The 21,512-nt window shown below is 43.6% G+C and overlaps 1 protein-coding gene across 1 annotated transcript in view; it reads left to right on the forward strand.

The window, feature by feature from the left end:
- Nucleotides 1–20,513, forward strand: part of klf7a (Kruppel like factor 7a) — a 34,852-nt gene extending 14,339 nt beyond the window's left edge. The window contains exons 2-4 of the mRNA XM_067582920.1: nucleotides 6,926–7,553; nucleotides 16,170–16,293; nucleotides 19,934–20,513. Coding sequence (XP_067439021.1) covers nucleotides 6,926–7,553; nucleotides 16,170–16,293; nucleotides 19,934–19,985 — 804 coding nt within the window. The 3' untranslated portion in view covers nucleotides 19,986–20,513. The remainder of the gene's footprint in view (nucleotides 1–6,925; nucleotides 7,554–16,169; nucleotides 16,294–19,933) is intronic.
- Nucleotides 20,514–21,512: the final 999 nt, after the last annotated feature.

Below are 21,512 nucleotides of genomic sequence, written 5' to 3' on the forward strand. Positions count from 1 at the left end.
AGATGTGTTGCCTCAAAATGCGCAAAACTGAACCTTGTAGTCACGCTGTTCTGAAAAGAAACATTCACAGGTTCAATTCCTCTGTCCAAAAGCAATATGCTAAAGGATAAGCACTTTAATGAGAATTAAAGTGTCAGCTTAAATGCTTAAAATGTAAATCTAAGCATTAAGTCCAATACAATATGCTGCCTGAATACTGTTTCAAGTGCCCATCAGGCCTATTAGTGAGCCCATCCAAACAAAAATTGACTGTGTGTGTAAAGGAGGTGTCAGGTTTACAACCAAATGTGCATTATTCCCTTAAACTCCGTCAGCAAATTGTGATTTAACAACTGGCAGTGTCTGTTATCAGCTGAAAGCCCGCACTGTGTAAAACCGCCTCAAGGTGCTGCGTTGCCAGGCTTTGACGGAGGGGCTGACGGCGGCTCCGATTATTACTGTGAGGCTAATGTCGTCTGATAAGGCCGCCTGTGTAATTAAGCTGTTTCCGTGGCGTGTTATCTGAAGCTAGGTGAGGCTCGGCTGCCTGGAGAGATGGAGCTGTTAGTCAATGAGGAGACGGACTCCTGCCTGCTGTCTCTGCCTTTTCAAGCTTCATATCTATCCCTCCCTTTCTTCTCCTCTAATCTGCAGCATCTTTTTTTTCTTTCTTTCTTTCTTTCTTTTTTGCTTATGCTTTTGTAGGTGGGAGGATGCTGCGGCTTCACCCTTTACTCTCTACACAACTTTCCACCTAATCTGGTAACTCTTTGCGTGTCTTCATCTATTACCTGCCTGCCTTATCCTCCCTCTCTCTCTGGGAAGGCAGATAAATTAGCTTTGTCTCTCCCCTCTAGCTCCTTCTCTTTGTGTCTCAACTCCCTCCGTCTCTCCTTTGCTTTGTTGCTCTGGAGCCCCATCGGGGGCAACAGGAGCTGTCCTCCTGGCCAAACACAGCACCCCCCTGCTACCGTCTCCATTGAGAATAACAGGGCGATGCTAGGCCGCTCTGCTATTCAGATCAGTGTTGAGGAAAATGAAGCGATATCTCTCCACCCGCCACCCGCTCCCCACCCTTCCCCTCCCTCTGGCCCCGTAGGCAGGTCCCCCGCTCGACTGGGATCCGCCGATGACGCCATGCTGCTCTCCAAGGAGTCTGAAATCTGGGGGCCAGAGCTCTTAGCGAGTGCACGGGAAGGAGCAAAAACCCTAAAGGGGAGCTTAGAGGGGAGGGGGGGTTGCTTTTGGAGATTTTGTGTGTGTGTGTGTGTGTGTGTATGGGTGGTGGTGGTGGTGTGGCGGGGGGGGGGCTGTGTAAGTATTGCTCAGTGAAGCTATAGATTACCGTCTCTGTCAGCTGCGACAGCCACCGCTGATGAGCTCCTGCGCAGTATCATTTCGTATCGATTAGGCACTGCGACGCAAACACACACACAAACACACAAAGGCTGTTGGTGAGATGGCCACTGCCTAGGGCTACTGGTCATTTAGCTGTCACCTCAAAGTGATGGCTTAGCCCGGCTCACCAGATCAATGGGAGACACAGGCCCTATATATATATACACACATGTGAAAGACTGCTTTGTGAATTAAGCGCCTGCCCAAACTTTTCCTCCCATAAAAGTGCCAAGTGTGTTGCTGAATCACGAACAGCAATAACAAAAGACAGCAGTAAACAAACTTAGCGGAATATAAAGAAAAAACAGTGTCATAAAAAAATTAAATCAAAAGAATCAGTAACAAAAGAGAAGACGATCTGGTCACCTCATCGCACTCCAGATTTTCCTATACTGATGGGATTGTTGCGCCTCCCTGTGCGGGGTAAAACTGTGATTAATTCCTCAAAAGGGTTTTAATCATAGCTGGGTATTGCAGTGGCATTGCATTCACACCCCGTGAGTCAGACCAAGGCCCTCTTATGCACTGTGACCAATAATACTGTGCAATTCATATAAAAGCTTAAAACAAGCAATAAACCGACCTGTCAGCTGAATATGAGACAACAAAAGAGAAGAAAAGCCGCGGAGAAGCCGGCGTTCAACTTAATTCATCCATGACACGATTGTTACTCACTTTTAAAATGAGTAATCAAACCCCTGCTATTTGAAAATGCCCGCGAGTAATCAAAATGTCATGTCGGTGCTGAAAAGGAATCTTTTTCCAATTTGTGGAATATGTCAACGATCAAAAAAAAAAAAAAAAAAAAAAAAATGTGCAAACTGTGTTTTGCTGTGATGAAAGTATCAAAAACCACATATGTATACCTTTATTATGTTTAAATGTGTGACTTGCCATTGTGGTGATATTTCCTGTTATGCTAAATAATACAGAATCAGTGTGACTTACAATCTATATCAGCAATCATGATCTCAATTAAGCCAAAAAATGATTTACCATACAGTCCAGAAGCTTGTGAGGACGGTGCTGCAGGGAATCATTGGTCATCTCTGAAAAGATTTGACACCCCCACCCACCCCACCCCCACACCCCCACACCCAAATCTCAATGCTGTGTTGCTCAGTGCAACAATAGTGCAGCAGCATCACCCCCTCCAGCTCAGGCCCCCTATACAGTCCTGCCCTTTTCAACCCTGCTAGCATCAGCCACTGAATATTATTCATAGCACCTTGTCTCTATCACGGCATCTGTAAAAACTAAACACGATCATCCTAAAATTAATGAGCCGTATCCACCCCATTACATTTATCTGTTTAGTGGTGTTTTGGGCCTTCCTTTAGGGCATTATGCATGCTCTTCTGTTCATATTTATAACCCAGGCTTTTTATTAGCGACGTAGCGGGGTGCTAACAGTTGGGAGGCAGCCTGTGCTTTGATGGTGATGGCAGGCGTCTCGGCGCAGGCCAAATGTGAAGGGAGGTGACGGGGAGAGAGGATCAGCTGCCAGGCCAAGGGCCCCATGGAAGAGGGGAGGAGAGGAGAGGAGAGGAGAGGGTGAGACAGAGAGGAGGAGAGGACTTTTTTTTTTTTTTTTTAAGACAGAGAATGAAAAGTAGAGGAAGTGAGTGAAGCAGAACTGGTTCACAGCTCTCAGCCTGTCTTGTGATCAGCGAATATTTTGTCACACCTGCTGTATTTTAAGCCTCACTAACCTGAGGTGTGTTCTGCATGTGTGATTCAGTGTGTGTGCTCGTTTTTGTGTATGTACAGAGGAAGGAGTACAACGTGCTTTTGTCTATGGGTCACTTTTCCCTCCTTATTGAAGCATTTAGGGGTTTAATATTAAAGGAGCTTTGCTAAAATAAAGCAAAATAGTAAAGATGACTAAATCTTTTCTGTTCAGAAACAAAGTAAACACTTTTACCGATATAGACCATTGCTGTTGCCAAGGTGCAGTAAAACCACATGAAAGTGTGACATGCTTGAAGGTTGAATGAAGCCACAGCTGAAAATGATCAAAGTAATTAGTGTGCTAGTGTTGCTGTGCTCAACTCATCAAGTCAACAAGACACGAGAGATCAGTCAACTATTTTGATACTTGATTAATTATTTTTGTCACTTATCAAAGAAACTTTGCAGCTTCCAGCTTGTCAAATGTGTGAATTTGCTTCTTTTCTCTGTTTTATATGATTGTAAATTGAACATTCTTGAGTTTTGGATTGGTGGTCAATAAAATCAAGCCATGTGAAATGTGTTGACCTTTTGAATATATAGCTTTCTGGCATATATAGAGCAAGCTATTAATAAAAAATGGAGAAGAAAGCATTAAGAAAGCCAAAGGATACAGTGCAGCCGTTAGGGTCACACTCATATAAAGCTTTCTACAGCTTTCACCTCTTTCCAGTTTCAGTTTAAACTTGGTTGTTAGTCACCTTTCAACCAATGAGAGGACAGCTATCTGCTGTGATGTAACCTGAAAGCAAGTCATGATGAATGAATGCACCCAAACCCTTCTTACCCTAACCCCTAACCCTAATTAGGCTTGTGGTTTTGTTTTGTTTTTTTCAAATTTCCTTGTGTGTTTCTGCTCCTTGGTGCACGTTGATTACATAAACCTATGCCACACTTTGGACTTAGAAAAGTAAAATGCTTCAGAAGAGCACTCCTGAGGCCGGTGATAATTTACTGTCCTGCTTAAGAGAGATGCTTGACAATATGGAAGCTTAACCACCATGCAGCACCAAAGTGATTACCTCCGGTTTGGAGGTGGAGGTGGAGGTGGGGCTGCTGGAACAGTCGTTGGATTGCCTCAGCTTATCCTGGCTCATGTGAAGGAATCATCCCGAAAGCCTTTTAGGAAATGGACCCTGGCTTTGTATAGAGCCAATTGATGTTGGCTCTCCAGATCGGCGTTTGTCCAAAAGTGTGTGCTCCTTTATCTTGGCTATTGTGTGATGCTTTTGGCTCTCGACTCCTTGCCCACACACACACACACACACACACTTACAGATGCAAGTTACACACTTACTTTAGGCCATGAGATCAACAAATAGACGTGTTTATGCATGCGCGTAGGTGTTCACACAAACACACATACAAGAGCCGCATAATTACGCACAGAGAAGCATAATTATGCTACTCACACATAAACACGCACTTGCAAAATCATGAGCGCACACAAACTAGCATAATTACACATACAGATGCAGTGCATACACCCACATACTACACACACAGGAACTGCTGATCAACTACATGACCTTCTCTCTAACAGTGTTAATGTCACCACCTGGGGGAGGAGGCGGGGGGAAAGAGGGGGCGGGAGGGGGAGGGAAGGGCCTTGATGGAGTGATGAGAGAAAAGAAGATGGAAAGAGAGCGTCGTACTCGCCACCCCCCCCCCTCACCTTTCATCCGTTCTTACCTTGTCAAACGTCCCACATTCTGCATGCACACACGTGTACACACACACACATGTAAGTACAGTATGCGTGTGTGCCTCTCGCCGCGTCACACCTGACATCTGAGCACATCACCGTGGGTCGTAACCTAACATTTAGTGTGCGTGAACCCTTTCCCGTGTGTGTGAGGCCCGTGGCTTGCCCGCTGACAGGATCCTGTTACGCCAAATGTCACACTTCCAAAAAGGATTCACCCCCCTCCGAGAAAATGAAGTCAAGACCTTCCTTCGCTCTCTATCCCTCTCCTGCCTCCTTCACCTTGTCCCTCCATCACTCTGCTGCTCCTCCTCCTCCTCCTTCTTCTTCACCTTCCATTCTCACTTATCCGTTTCTATCCTCTTTTCCGCTCCCTTGAACTATCTCTACCTCACACACACGCACGCACACGCGCACGCTCACCTTGGTTTGCAGTCCTCAGCGTTTTGCTGAATAAAGTCCCCTTTAACTGGCTGGTTTAAGCGGATAATTAGTCCTCACCTTGGGAGAGGAGGTGACGACAATGAGAGGAGAAAGAGAAAAATAGGGGAGAAAAGGGAGTGATTTTGGAGAATCGATAGGGGGGGTGAGGCAGAAGAAGGGTAAAGGCGAAAATGAGCGAGAAAGAGGGGGGCAGGAGGGCAGATGGAGTTGAAAGATAGTGCCGAGCATGTTGTCAACAGAGCAGGTTTGTTTTGTTTTTTTCCCTTCCTGGCAGCCACTCGATCACCACTCTATAACTCACAGGTCGACGCACGCTATTCCCTTCCTCATGTCTCGACGCCTTCAATATTTAATTGTGCTCTGAAAGAAGGACTAAAGAAAAAAAAAACCCTCTCGTTTAATTCAGTGGCCGCAGCCATCAAGGAAACAGTAGAGACCTCTCAGATAGTGCATGAAAGAAGTTATTTTTTAAAGGCTTCAGACAAAAAAAAAAAAAAAAAAAAAAAAGCATGTAGGCGTGCAGCGGAGGGAGGAGGCACGGTGCATTATCTCCACTTCTTGATGTAGATGTGGTCTCGAGCTGCTTTTTTAATTTGATGTCAGTATGCAAATAGTGTAAACAGTCAAAAAACAACTCCAAATCCCTTTTTGTTCTTGGAAGAAGATGACTTAGAGGAGAAATCACACTCCCTTAGCAACAGACACCCCCCCCACCTCCAAAAAAGAAAAAAGAAGTGCGGTTTTATTTTTAGAAGGTGCAAACAAGGAGAGAGAGGGGGGGTGGTTCTAAGATTGTAAATGTCTTGATGTGTTCAGTCTGTACAACCTTATTCCTGATAATGGAACTAGCTACTCTGTCTGTCAGTGCCTATTTACACACAAATGAAGTGGCGAGTAGCACGCGCCCAGTGGAGCTGCTAGCCTCCATCTCAGCTGTCAAAATGGGTTAGTGGCTACAAGCGAAACACAACGATCCCTGGGATCAAACTGGCGCCGTCCATTCAAACATAATAGCTTCATCCTTGGACATGGAGCGTCTCTTTCCCCCACTGGCTCTCCTCTTAGATCCTTGCCAGCTTGTTGTAAAGTAATAGACTTCTCAGGATGCCAGTTCACACAAATCGGGGATGCAGCCTTTTATTTGCCCTCCGCAGGGAGAGGTGTATGGAGTAATAGGGATGAAGCAGACCATAACTACAGCTGAATAAATCTTCCTATCTTGGCTCAGTGGAAGCCGGTGCACACATGGCTTGTCAAAGCTCTATAAAATGTTGTTTGATAGGAGTTCTGTATAGTTTAGCACTTCTCCTCCTGCTATCCACTCGCCTCGCTTTTCGTTCCGCGCTACAGCGGCTGCAATCAATCAGTGTGTAATCAGCCGTCTTGCTGGAGCTGCCAGGTAATCCTGGCTGTCTTGGTGGCTATCTGTGCGTGTGTGCATGTGACAGCTGGCAGAGCTGCTAAGTTGCCTGTCTGGGTGAGCGGATGGCACCATGCAGACTTTCTCTACAAGTGTGTAAAGGCATATCAGATGATCTGATGGCTGTTGAAATTGTCAAGTGGGATTTGAGAGTGAGGATGGGCATTTTTTAATGTAGCTGGCCAAATGCATGAACTTACTTGAATTGAATCCAAATTGAGTCTTTTCTCCCGATTTTTCTCTTTCAGACTTGCCTAGAATTGGAGCGTTATCTGCAGACGGAGCCCAAGCGCTTGTCTGAACTCTTCGACCAAGACTTGGATGGTCTATTAACTCCGGCCTACCTGAAGGAGGACGGTGAGGAAGAGTTGTCGGACACCCTGCTCCCCAGCCTGCCCAGCCTCCCTGAGCCCCCAAGCCCACCTCCAGTGATCCTCTGCCCAACACGTAAGAACTTCCCATCAACCGGTGCAATGAAAAGAGACGTCAAACCCAAGGGCCAGGGCCTGGAAACTGTAGAAGGGATGGAAGGGGTTCACCAGGCCCAGCTGAGCGCCGTCACCTCCTTGACGCCCCCCTCATCGCCAGAACTCGGCCGGCACCTCGTCAAACCCAACCAGACGCTGACGGCCTCGGCTGACGGGACGCTCACCCTGAAGCTGGTGGCCAGGAAGGTGGGGCTTAGCGCGGCCCGGCTGGTGGCGGCACATGCGCTCCCCGTCCGGATGAAGGACGAAGAGGAGGGGGCTGCGTGTGTGATTGGGGTGGGGGAGCTACCGGAGAACAAGAAGAGGATTCACCGTTGTCAGTTCAATGGCTGCAGGAAGGTGTACACCAAGAGCTCCCACTTAAAGGCTCATCAGAGGACACACACAGGTGAGAATTAGTCTTAAGGCTAAAGACATTTGTTGATAAGACTGAATTTTTTAATTGTAGTCGTTGTAGTTGCAGTAATAGTAGTAAAAGAGGAGGCAGCAGTAGAGTGTTAGTTTAGTTTTAATTGTAATATTTTAGTTTCTATGTTGAGCAAAGGGGAATAACATGCAGAGACGTGTTTGTTTTGCCTTCTTCTGTGTGCTACAGTCATTTAGCTCTAGGATTGGTTAAATATTATTGTTTTGAGTCACCTAAAAAAAGTCACATTCATGTATTTGAATGTGTTTAAAAGTGTACATTTATATGTTCATAGGAGTTCTATAGAGATACAATGTTTCAACATCTGTATGTATTTTGAATATGAGCATTTAGTTGATTTAGTCACTATTAATCTGAGTTGACTCCTCAGATTTATAGTGAGACTTTTAGGCCTTGTTGAGACTGCCAGCCCAAATCTGTTTTTTTTGGCATATTCAGATTGTATCCAAATTGATTTTAGAAAGTCTGGACAGCGAAAAAAACACATGAAATGTGATTTTTGCAAATTGGATACAAACTACATTTGGAGGTGGATTCCAATCATATTTCTACAGATGTCTCTCGGTCTGGACGCTCAAATCAGATTTCAAAGTGTCTTTTGCATCACTCATAACGTGACACAGAACAACAATGTCAAATCCAGACTGACAGAAGTGCATCATAGCGGCTGCTACTAGCAGAGCAGTACGGAGGATAACACAGAGAACAACAGTAAGTTACTGACGCCTACATTGTTACCACAGCAACCCATGCAGATAAGTTGATGATGTCTGGACACACAAATCCAGTCTTATCACTTGCAAGTAACAGTGCAGACAGTCTGTCTCAAACATCTGATTTTAGAAACAAATCTGATTTGCCTGCAGTCTGAACAAAGCTTTAGCGAGGAAACTCTGAGGACACCTATCTGACCAGAGGAAGCCACTTGATACACCTGCTGGTAATGAATTTGATTGACGCTCATTGTCGCTGACAGGTTAAAAAGACTCAATCCTGAGGCTAAATGACTACTGCACAGTGAAGAAGGAATAGCCATTCTGTTTTTACTCCTTGGCGCTGAACGTAGGAACCGAATGAATAGAATTTAAAAATCGTTGTTTTGTCAGATTGGTTGTGCAAATTATTTTTGTATTTGTTGGATTTTGGCTGTTGTCACTCCAAATCTAATTTTGTCTTTCTTTGATCACAATACTTTCTTTCTTCTATGTGCATATGTCTATTTTTGGCAAGGGCTTGACAGCATTTTTTTCTAAATAATTATTTCATTAGAAAAAAGACATTTAATTTGATTCAGGCAGTCAAGTTTCAGCCACTCAATCAGACATGTAGACTTTATGGGACACACGGATCATTGTTTTGGTCTGTGAGGGGAAATAAACATTGTAAGAAGTTTTTTACAAGAGAGATATAAAATGTAAACTGCTTTTATTGTAGACAGTACCCACATTATGAATTTTCATGAGTTTATCTCTGTCTATCCATGCAGTCATTCATTCATCCTGAATTCCTAGATAAACTGACTTGAGATAATTGAGGAAATTCCACCTGCTTCACATTCTTGGAGCAAGTACAAAATGCACAGAAGAAATGATAAGAAATGTTTAAAAAAAAATAAAATCTCTGTAATCATGGAACAGGCTTAAAGCCTCGTCCCCTCGGTGCCACATGGAAATATCACCATGTAAGATAAAAATATGATGATTTAAGAAAACCCACTTCTCTTATCCCAGTCTTTCTACCTAAGTACTTCTCTGTGCCAAACCAGGACGGGCGCTCCTTGTCAAGGTTCTTCTCAAGAAGGAAGGGGGGGAGGGTTCGGGAGCTATAACTCTCCCTCTCTTCCATCTCAATCCCAAACCACTCAGACCCCTGTCGGGGAGCTGTCTTCTGTCTGAGTAACTGCACAGTGATGGATGGATTGACCTGGATGGGCCGCCATTTCCCCGGTTTATTTCAGGCCCTCCTGTCCTCTATGCATTCTATAAGTCTAGGTCAGTGGTTCTCAATCTATGGTTGGAGACTGCCTGATTTTTTGCGGGGGCGATAATCATTTTAAGAGCAGGAAAATATGTTTCAAATATAATGGCACATTGTACCCTTAGGAGGCAAGTCATGAGTGAAACCATCTGTAGGTTTATTCCAATTATGAAGGGGAAAGGGAAAACAAAACTTGTTGTTTGTTGTTTCCTGTTATTAATTATCAGGGTTAGGGTTCAGCACCCTTTTGCTTTCACATCTCATTTACATCAAGCATGTTTGGGGTGTTTATTGAAGGTGTTCACTCTTTTGGTTTGGTTGGGAAGGTGAGAACAATGGTTTTTATATTCCAGTGGAATTAATTACCCTACAGTGGCTGAAAATGCAGATCTCCACCCACCTATAATGAGATGGATATTGACATCTGACAGCCAGCCATTACTCATGCTTGGAAAGCCTAGAATAACTAATATATAGCTCTTATGTTTTAACCAGTTGAGGTACGGCAAAGAGCGTCCATCATGCTAAATGAAGTTACAGAGACTCAAATTAGATTTGTTTTCTCCCCACCATCTAAATCCCTAAACTCCCAGGTTGACAGATTACCACAGCTGAAGCTACATGGGACTTGTTTACTAGCTCTGGCTCGCTCGCATTTGGCGTGTGTGAATTTAAAGAAAGTTAAGTTGTCAGCCACTGTATGTTAAGAATGAAGAAAACATGCCGCATGTGTTATCACACCCTCGACGGTGCGCGCCACAGGTTTAGGCGTCAGCCAGACTGGAACAAAGGGCACAGACATGCTATCATTGATTTCCCCAGTGTGGTGTGTCTACAGCCCCTGTGATTAAACTCCATGCCAACTGGGCCAGCTTTGGGAGACCAGTGCCACTGATACAGTCCAGTCAGAATATCCATGTGAGCAAAGGGCTGGGCTAGAAGATAATTGACACAGAACTGTCTGTTGCAAAGATCCCATACTGAGATATAAAGCATAAAACAAAGAATGTGGCATTAACGTTACACAGTTTTGAATATCTTATATTTAAGACCAGATTTGTGGGACGTTCTTCAAAGTGAAGACAAGTTAGGAGCTCTGGATAACAGCTATCATTTTCAGTAGACATCTTATTATCACAATTAAATAATTTATTGTAACATGTCTGAAAAAATACTGACAAGTTCCCAAAACTTGAAAGAAAGTTGAAGTCTTCAGATTGCCTACTTGGACCAACCAAAAACATTACATTCATAGTAATATAAAATGAAGAAAAACAGTAAATCATCACATTTGAGAAGCTGGAACCAGCAGATGTTTGGAAATTCATTGTATTTTATCATCTAATCAACTTATCTACTGACTAACCGTTTAAGGACATTCCAATGCAATGAGGAATATCCTTATCACATGACATAAAGTCACCTTTTGAAAACTATAGTCTTCCAAAGCTAATCCTTCCTTTCTGTAGGCGGTAAAAATTGATATGATAATGATTTTATGACATGATGCTGCAGTACATATAGTACCTTAAAGGTTTCAGTTCCTTGAGGAACCCTTCCCCCAGTTGAGCTTATCATTGTCACTTAAGGTGCTTTGGATAAAAGCATCCACCAAAAGAACATCCGTCTTGTTATTCAAACCGGGAAGGTAGAATGATAAAGGAGGGGGGGGGCGTCGACATAAGATGACAAAAAGAAAACACAAAAGCTAAAGAAAAGGCAGAAGAAGAGGGGAGAGAGTGACGCGAGAGTGAAACAAAGAGTAGATGAAGACAGAAGACAGGAATGGGGGAGGTACAGTAGAGCGACCGACCCTCTTCAGAAAAAGACAGCAGTGCCACAGGCTCCCCCATTCACTGAGCCATTATCCTGACAAGTTTAAAGATGTCATTACTCAAATCCTCTTTTTCTTAGTTGTTATTTCCATAAATTACCGACGGAGAAAAGGCTACGATTTAATCTGGAATTAGACGAGCTGAGTTGAAATGACAGTGCCCTGTAGAGCTTTATGTGAATAGGCTTATGGCAGATAAGAAATGGTACAATTAGATTTTGGGCAGGGTGAGGGAACGGGTAAAACACGAGGCCTGTTGGGTTATTCGTGCTCTCCTCTCTCTTTCTCTCTCTCTTTCTGTTTCTCATCTGCCTCGCTCTCTCGCTCTTTCTAATCTCTCTCTTGCTCTTCCTCCTTTCGTTCTAGCCCTTTCTCCGACATTCCTGTGTTTGCCTCTCTCTCCTGCTCTCTGCCCTTTTTGCTTATTTTCTCTAAATTAAACTGCAGGCCTGTATTTGTATTCTGCATAGTATTAAATAAGATATCTTTTTTTTTACCACTCATAACCTCAGACATATACTACTGTATACTGCCAAATGTATGCGGACATCCCTGTCCATATGTCTATGTGTGCTGTGTAACAGAAAAGTAGCGGTAGCATATTGATAAGAAAATCCCTTGTAGGTGAAACATTCAGGTATCAATACACTCAGATGTCCACATACTTTTGGCCATATATATATGTATTGTGATTCTACATAAATAGAATCTGATAAAACATAATTCTGTATCCTATCGAACTCATTTTTTAAACCAATCAGACAGAGAAAAGTCTACTGTAAGTAAACTTTTCTGTTTAGTTCACATTTATTAAAGGTTCTGTATTATATTAGTAGCATACTTGACATTAATCAATACTATACAAATATAATCGTGACATTTAAAAGTGTTGTAAACTTTATTGTTAGCCAGTTATAGTAATAATGATAAATAACTAAGCTAACATAGCTTCACACACTGTTAAGACAAGCTACAGGTCTTGATTGAAAGTTCTTAAAGCAGTGGCTCCAGAAAAATGGGGAATATTTTAATGTCACTATTATATCACTGACTATAATTTAGCCTAACGAGAGAATGTATAAGAATGACTTTTCTGTTCAGGGGTTTCACACTCTTCACTGTAATCTGCCCTCATTCAGTGTAAAGGATAGGCTCACAATTTTTCAAGTCTGTCTTAAAACAACCGTCAGGTGCCCAGATGAACATTGAAACAGGTTTTGCTCGCCGTAATCATTCCTCCTATTCATGCTAGCCATCAAAAGACCCCGTCCTAAAGTGCTTTTAGTAGCAGTAATGGGCGACATAATCCATAGTCCTCGCTTTGTGAAAAAAATGTATTTTAAAGCTAATATGAGGCTTCAGCAGTTCGAGGTATTGGTATTAAAAGACTGTAACTGAGAGATATCCACTTGATTTGACTAATTTCGATGGTTGAAGCTGCATATTAGGAGATCCTTTATGTGTTTAAATGTCTAGGACATTCTGACAACTGTTAAGCAGCTACAGAAATGCCTGCTAACTACATGCCTGAATTTGATGCGAGGCGATATTCAAGATCATTTCTGCAGAGAAAAGACTCACCACCTCTTTTTGGTCCCACTCTCAATCTTTTATCTAAATATTATATGTATACACAGCTGTACATACACCATCATACATGCAGAGAGTACACTTACCAGCCTCTCTTTGTGTTTTGTAATTAACTAATTAAAAAAACATGAAATAGAAATTGTGCCACAGCTGTTACAGTTTGAAAACTGTACTTTTCATATAGACGTTAATCTTTCAGCCCTTCTTTTCCATAATTCTCATCCCTCTCTCTCTCCCTAACATACTTTACTTCCCTATCAGTTCCCCTCATCTATCATCTTCCTCTATAAACCTTTTTCTCTCTTCCTCGCCCTCCTGCTCATCTCCAAGCCTGCGCTGCGAGTTGTGGGCAGGAGCCTGTAGAGCGTTCTCCGAGAGCCACTCTAATGACCTCTGAGACCCGGATGCCCTGCTTCAGCTCCAGCTAATGGAGGGAATGCAATTAACTTCAACACTGGCACCTGAGAGGCTGGAACGAGTGTGTGTGTGAGTGGAAATGTGTGTGCGTGTGTGTGTGTCAGAGAAAGAGCACTCGGAAGTAACAGATTACACATAATGGGATTACCATGACTCAGGAAACACCCAGTTATCAGATTACGGATGTGAAATATGTGATTGCTTATTTGATTACTCCAGGAAAACATTTTCAAAGTGGGAAAAAAAGCATTTTGATTGCACATCGTTTTGCCTGAAAAAGTGCCAGCTAATGGGGATCTTATTAAATAATGCAGAATATATAATGGTTTCCAACGACAGCACTGCCCACAATCCTGATTCTTCAAATCAGAAGAAATAATCCACTTAGTTTCATAATCTACATTATATGTTTTACAGGCAAAGTAATCCAAAAGTAACAGAGCATAATCTGATTATGTTGCTCAATTCGGGCTAATCCAGTGGATTAGGTTACTGATTGCCATTTTAAACTGCCAATCAGTTATATTGTATGTAACGTTGTGTTTTAAAAGTAGCCTTCCTCTTCCTGTGTGTGTGTGTTTACGTGTTTGAGAAGACGAGTGTGTACCTGCTGTACTTGCCTGTTTGTACGAGGGCATCTTGAGGGAGAGGAGAGCGGGGGAGGGTGGGGGTTGGTGGGGGGGGGGGTTCTGTTGCTAGGCAACGGGGGGCAGCGTATCGTTGGAGGAGTCTGTAGCTGAGTGGTTATGTACTGCTGCAGGCTCTGGTCTTTTAGTGCCCCCTCCTCCTTCACCACCACCACCACCACCACTACTACCACCACTACTACTGCCACCCCAGCTCCGCCCCCCTCCCCTCCCCTTGCCCCGTACAGCTCTACAGTTACCGTCGCTAGGCAACTGCCTCCGTGCTCTGCCAGCGTGCTCGGTAATTGGCCGGTGGCATGGCGGCGTGCCGTTGCCAGATCCAGCCAGCTGCACTGACTACTGCCTCCTCATGTTTCAGCGCACTGCCCCCCCCCCCCCCACTTCTCCTTCACATACACACACACACACACACACACATATACACCCCGCCCCCTCGCTCCCGTTGCTAGGCAACACAGTCAGGCATCCCTGCCTCCCGGGAATTTCATTGGCCAGAGCCGGATGGCCCAGACCTGCTGCTCTGGGTGTTTCTGGGAAGTGAGGCGGTATGAAGGGATACGTGTCCACAATGGGGACATGCATGGATGGATGGATGGAAGGGGACAGGAGCAATTTCTGTGTCTCTAAACCGAAACCACTTAAACTCTACAATTTTTTTATTAACAGAAAATTGCTCACTGAATCACCTGCCATAAAAAAATGTTCTTATCTGAAATAAATTCACACATCACAATAGAGTTTTTGAGTGTCAAATTGATGGAAGTGATTCTAAGGTAATGTCTTTAAAAGAGAAAGTCAAAACAAAACTGACAAAGTGTCATCACTTTGTATTCAATAATGGTGTTTTTTTGCTATGTGATGATTGCTGACTGGAGGTCATACTTTCCCCATTTGTTCATTTATCACCTCATCACTGCTATAACCTAACGCACCTCTGCTTCTCACCGTCAAACCCGACACGATTCTCGCTAATGGAGCGCTTTGTAACACCACTACTTGCCGAGAGAAATTGTTTGAATGGGTCAAATGTCAAGAGATTTTTTTTTGTCGTTGTTTTCTCATTTGCTTGGGCGTGTGCCATTCAGCTTTTGTGGTATTTAACTTAAACTGAAAAATAGGAATGTACCTTTTAATTGGTGTGCATAAATACTGTATATATTATTGATTTTCTTAGCTTCTTCTCCATGAACAAGTGTGCACACAATGAGTGAATTTCTTCAACAGCTGGTAGAAATAATTGCACCAAACCACCACTGTGTTTATACAAGCACTCTCTTCTATCTCGACTGTCTTCACAAAGCAGTTGATCCATTGATTGTGTCCCCCTTTTTTTGATAATCACATTCAACAAATTAAGCCCCCTTTTTTGTGCCGAAGCCACTCAAGCAGAGCTGGTCACTGTGTCACTGTGTCTGTATTCATCCACGAGCACCGGTCCAGATGGGATGTGACTGATGCAGGTGACATCTTCTGAGCTGGACGCAGCTGGCAGATTGTGGTCTCCTTGCCATTATGCCGTCCGACTGGCCTAATTATCACCCACCCCTCCCCTGCCGGCATATCTGCAGCCTCCTCTGCCTTAATCCACTTCTGCAGCACTTCTCTCCTACTCCACTTTTTCCCTCTCCTGGTCTCATCTCACCTCCTCTTCTCACTCTCTCATCCACCTTTCTCTCCCTGCCTCTAATCCCCTCCCTCCCTCCCTCCCCCCACTACCCCCTTCATCCTCTTGCTCTCCACTTCTTCTTCTCTCGCTCCACTTCTCTCTAACCTCTACTCCTCTTCTGCGTGTTCAGCAAGATTGGAGACCAGTGGGAGCTTCTCCATCCCAGTGTTAGACATTGCCTTTCTCTCTTTCCAACCCCTAAAAAAAAAAAAGAAAAATAGAGAGTGAAAGGAAGCACAGGAATGTTTATCAGTGAAACAGAATGAAAACGGCATTCAGGATGTAGAAATTCTCTGGACATAGAGCTTTGTCTTTAGCAAAGGCACCAAATATCTGGATTAATGATTTCATGCCAACACCATAGAGACAAATAAGCTTGTGATTGGCAGATAAGCATTAAAACAGGTGCTTGCATGTGTGTGTGTTTTTTTTTTTTCATTCCCTAGGTGAGAAGCCGTACAAGTGCTCGTGGGAGGGCTGTGAGTGGCGATTCGCCCGGAGCGACGAGCTGACGAGGCACTACCGTAAACACACCGGCGCCAAGCCTTTTAAGTGCAACCACTGTGACAGGTCTGTCAAAACCCAACTTCTCCCTCCTTTCCTCTCCCCTTATATGTTTATCTTCCATTTTTCCAGGGGTTATTTGAAGCGCTCGCACTCGCGCAGCAGGCTATGTTTCCCTGTTGTGTTTTGTACACAGTTTGGTTTCGTAAAAGAAGTGCAACAAGATGCCGGTAACACACCCAAATGTGTTTGGTACTGACCCAGTTTAAAAGTGTGCTGGCAGGATTACTAATGTGTGCTCCTGTGCAACACAAGCAACACCCAACCTGCTCAGTCTTTCAGTGGGAATGCAAAGGGTGCCTACATCGGGCCCTGTGCAGCATATTAATAGTGGCCTTGATTTGGAGGCTGCTTTCACACTGGGGGCAGAGGTGCAAAATGATTGTAGAGCCCATTGTTGCTCCCAAACATCACTGATATGAAATATTAATGTGAATCTAAGAGTTTAGGCACCAGTTTCTGTTAGATCATGCTTTATAAAGGGTTTATACATCAGAAATAATGGCATTTTAAATGTTTTACAGATCAGTAACAAGCTAATAATGAGAGGTATATTTTGGCTAGCATGAAATATTTACTGTACCATGTTACAGCTTGTTAAACCTGTTAAAAAGGATTCCTTATTCTAAAATGGTACCAGTGTTTGGTGTGTTGGACACCTAAAGGGCAAGAATGTATTTAGGGATTTTCCCAAAACCACCATGACCCAAAATACAGGTGTGTGTGTTACTGTAAATAAAGCCTCAAGCTGGCCCAGTAATTGGAGGGACTTTCCTAGAAACCGGATGATTCCAGGTCTGATCCCGTGTGACCTGAGCACCGAGTGTCCTTGAGCAAAGCAAACCGACCAGCAGGGCGGTTTACCACACACACAAGACTTTCTATATCTTAAATTGGAGTCATTCAGTAGATGGTTTGATGCGGATATCCGACCATTTGTCCACTTCCTTTTTACCATCTTAGACAAAAGACCCTCCTAACCTTAAACAGAGGTGCTCTGTCACTTTGAAGAGTTGATCTGATGTAATTCGCCCGCGTCTGGTTAATTAGTCACCCTGGCTTCTGTTTAATTATGAAGCACAGCAAAAATGTTAATTTGCCAGGCGCCTTAAAATGTGACTCCGCCGACAGAATCATCAAGCATTCAGTGGCCGTTATTTGCTATAAAAAGATCTGCTTGACTCAGACACAAAAATCTTTACTCCTCCTTTTTTAATTACACCCTTCTGTCTGAGATCCAGCCCTCACTGACACCTCTGGGATCTCTGAGCAATTTTGTCTACAGGAGCCTCTACGGTGTTCCAGGTGATAGTTTGGGTGGAAAGGTCATTTTTACTGCATATGCATCACTGCTTCAACGGGTAAAAATCACTAAATATGAACATTATAGTTTCATAACAAACATACATGTGCAAAACTGTTGCTTGAGGCTTTTTTTTGGTAGATTTTTGCCGTTTCATGTCAAGATTTTAGAGATGTAGTAAGATTTATTTGTAATTTTTTTTGGCATGTATGCACTATTTTTGTCAGGATTAATATATTCACAAAGATGTGATTCATTGTCACAGAAATGTCACAACAAAGTTATTGAATTTGTGACCTCTTGAATCATGTATAGATTCATTACGAAAGGACAAAAAGAAGTCCCTCTTCACCTGGGGTCCTTTGCCTTAATGTGTATGAAAGAGTGTGTTTTAATGTGCGTCTCTTAGTCATCAGCGCATGTGTGTGTGTGTGTGTGAGAGGCAGCAGAGGTCCAAGCAGTGTCAACTTAATCAGGTCTCAGCTGGACAGACTGTAAATACAGTATCCCTCCCTGCTCCCCCATGATTTCCCACCTCCCCCCATCGCCAGACCCCCCTGCAGGCACATCCCTAATTCGGGCCCACCTCTGTCATGTGTCACAAGGCGCCCAACCCCTCCAGCACCACACACACACACACACACACAAAAACACACACATACACCCTGCTGAGATGAAGGAAGAGGGGAAACAGGGGAGACAGAGAAGACGGGGTGGAAGATTGAGGATGGTGGGGGGGGAGGCAGGAGGGGGGGAGGAGACAGACCCACGGTGTGCCAGCTGGTGTCGTGCCCCCGAGTCGTGACTCATACTTTACCATCTGTCTCACCGAGCACACACACACACACATAGTAAAACACAAACACACACACACAAAAACACGCCTGAACGTCTCCTGAGCCATTCATTAATCCCACATGTGTTTGTTAGCACGCACACGCTCATGTACGCAAAAAAACAGTGACACACACACACATACACACAAACACGCGTGCAGGTGTGACAGTAAGACAGATGACTGGTGGCTCATCACAGTGTAACTCCACCTCTTGGCCAAACACTGATTCATCTTGACATCTTAGGCAGTTGCCTCTGTCTCCGTGGAAAGAGCCAATCTGAAACTGGCGTCAAAAAACAAAAACTGAAAGAAAAAAAAAAAAAAATCAACAGTTACAGAAATGTGAGACGGAGTCTGACTCCCAAATTGGGGATTTATATTTAAATGCTATTTGGTTTACATGAGTATGGTGTTTTTATTTATTGTTGAATTTTATTTATTGCTTAATTTGATGAATAATCGTAAGATTGCTTGTTGTAAGTATTGGCAAATATACATAAAAAGAGACTCATTTGGTTGCAGATGTAAAACTGTGCTTAAGGGCTTGTTTAAGATCAGAGGATGATGAACTCCAGAGCCTTAATGTTGGTGTAACAAACAGATTACATTAGACTTGCACCTCATACATTTTATATACCTTCCATTTGAAATAAATCGGAAGGAAATTTAGAAAATGTAGCACTTTGGAAGCAATTTAATAGTCTTATTTTTCTTCTAAATATTATGAAATGGAAGTACACGAGTAAAATAAGCCTCCATCTCAAATATTTCTTAACACACTAATCACCAGAACATGCAGCCTCCAATTACCTAAAAGAAAGCAGCACTTGCTTTTTGCAAAGCACTTCTTCTCTTGGGAATGGAGCTGTAGCATTAGTTCAGCACACATGCAACAGCATTACTGTTGATCTAGTAATAGTGATGGCAAAGTAGGTCTCATATAATGGCTGCATCTGTATGTATGCGAGCGTGGAATAAACAAAACACCAGCTGAAAGCATACATTATGTCGATTTGTGGCAATCAGGTTGAAATAATCAAACATTTTTAAAAAACCCTCATGGAAAAAAAAAAAAAAAAAAAAAAAATAGGCCAGCGTATTTCCAGGGCAATTTCATTTTTCAGTGTGCAGCTACGCCCCAGCAATTCTGCAAGCCTGATTTCAGATGAGAGGCGTCGATTCATCTAATTTAGCTATCGTTTTACAGCACATGTTTTGCGTTTTTTTTTTTCTCTCTCTCTCTTTCTCCCCCCCCCCTTCCACACTGTTTCAACAGATCCATCTGCGGGCTCTCTAGTAATTCATGGCACAGCTGAAGTCATTAGGAGTGCTGCTGAAATTGCTGATTATGAATTAGTTACACATATACTAATTGCGTGTGCATTAGTGGCTCAGCACTCACTAGCTAACAGCAACATTTAGCTCAATCGACAAAACAAACTTCTTTCCCCTGCATTGGTAACAAGCTAACAAGCTGCTCTCTGTTTCTCTCTCTTTGGTTGCAGGTGTTTCTCACGGTCGGATCACTTGGCGCTACACATGAAGAGGCACATCTGAGGAATTCGAGAGAGGTCAGCGGGAGTGGAAGAGAGGGGAAGGGGATGGAGGCGGAGTGGAAGAAAAGAGAGGACGTATCATCTGCAGAAAAATAACACCATGGATGTCAGAGGGGGACAGTGGGATGGACTCAAAAAAACACCAGATTTAGCCATTCTGGACTGGAATGGAGGGAGAGGCACCACACAGGGACGCTGACTACAGACAGAAACACAGGCAGGCAGACAGACGGCTCATAAGTGACTCTGTCAATCTGTGCTCAAACAGTTGGTCCATGATTCCACAGTGACACGTCGTCACCTCGCAAATGTCTCCCGGTGTTGTCGCGTGGACGATACAGACGCTCCATCCCACCCGTCGTATGTGTCTCAGAGGGGATGTCACACAATGAATGGTGGACCACGTGCCTGTAGTCTGCAGCTCTTTGTTTTAGTCGTCCTTTTGCAGCCTTTCCGATCGCCCCTCAGTTAAAAAACGCTTCCATAATGTCAGCCCTGTTCATGCAGCAGTGCTCCACGTGCCAGAGTACACTGACGCCAAACTGGACCAGTTGTAAATTTAGCGCGCTGACAGCAGAATTGCTGTTTGCACTGTATATTCAAGTCTTCTCTGAGCTGACGAGCTCATCTCCAATGGTAGCCAAACATTATCTCTTAGGGTTTAGCAAGCAAAAAAGCTGGCTTTCACTCCTTCAAACTTGCCACAGCCTTTACAATTCATCACAGGTTTTATTATCTATATATAGGACAGATAATAATTTGACAATTTTTCATCTGACCCTTCACATCTGCTAACTGGATCCATTTATAAATCCTTCTGGTTCGATGGCATCGGAGCACTTGTTTGAACGGAGCGTAAGATTGGATTCCCCGAAGACTTGAGGATGGGAGTGTGTTGCACTGATGTGCTGTGAAGACTGATTGAGGTCATCCAGAGGGCTGGCTTGCTTTATGAACATCATCTGTTGAGGGTTAACACTGGATGAGGCTAACTAATCTACTCTGGGAAAGACTGTTCATCTCCTAGAATGTCAGCTGAAACCGAGCCTCTCAAGAGACACGGCTCCTAAGAGTGTTTTTCCTCTCCAGGATCTTGGCTCTCATGAGTTGTTGTCAGAAACTGTTGCACAATTGACTCTTTGCAAACTTTTTGTAAAAAAAAATGTCCCAATGTCTTGGACTGGGAGACAATTCGGGACTCACCAAACACTGGCTTTCACATGCCGTCAGAGCGTGGACAGCCACATGCACAAGACGAAGCAGCTAGCCGACTGCGATAGCACACCAAGCTCAAACAAGATCACTATGTATGTAAAGGCTATATTGTTTCTAAGAAAAGATTCTCCTATTTGTTAAAAAAAAAGACAATTGAAAAGACCATTGGATGCAGCCAAAAAAAAGCAGAAGTGTCTACTGTAGATGCCTGAAATGATCTCTTTGGCCTTTGAGAGTGATTGGCACCTAACTAGCCACTGGGTTGAGGAGGGTTTTGTCCTGTTCACACCACAAATGCAGAACTCTTCCAAAT

Source organism: Thunnus thynnus, chromosome 24 (assembly GCF_963924715.1).
Source record: "Thunnus thynnus chromosome 24, fThuThy2.1, whole genome shotgun sequence".
In the NCBI taxonomy this organism is placed as follows: Eukaryota; Metazoa; Chordata; class Actinopteri; order Scombriformes; family Scombridae; genus Thunnus; species Thunnus thynnus.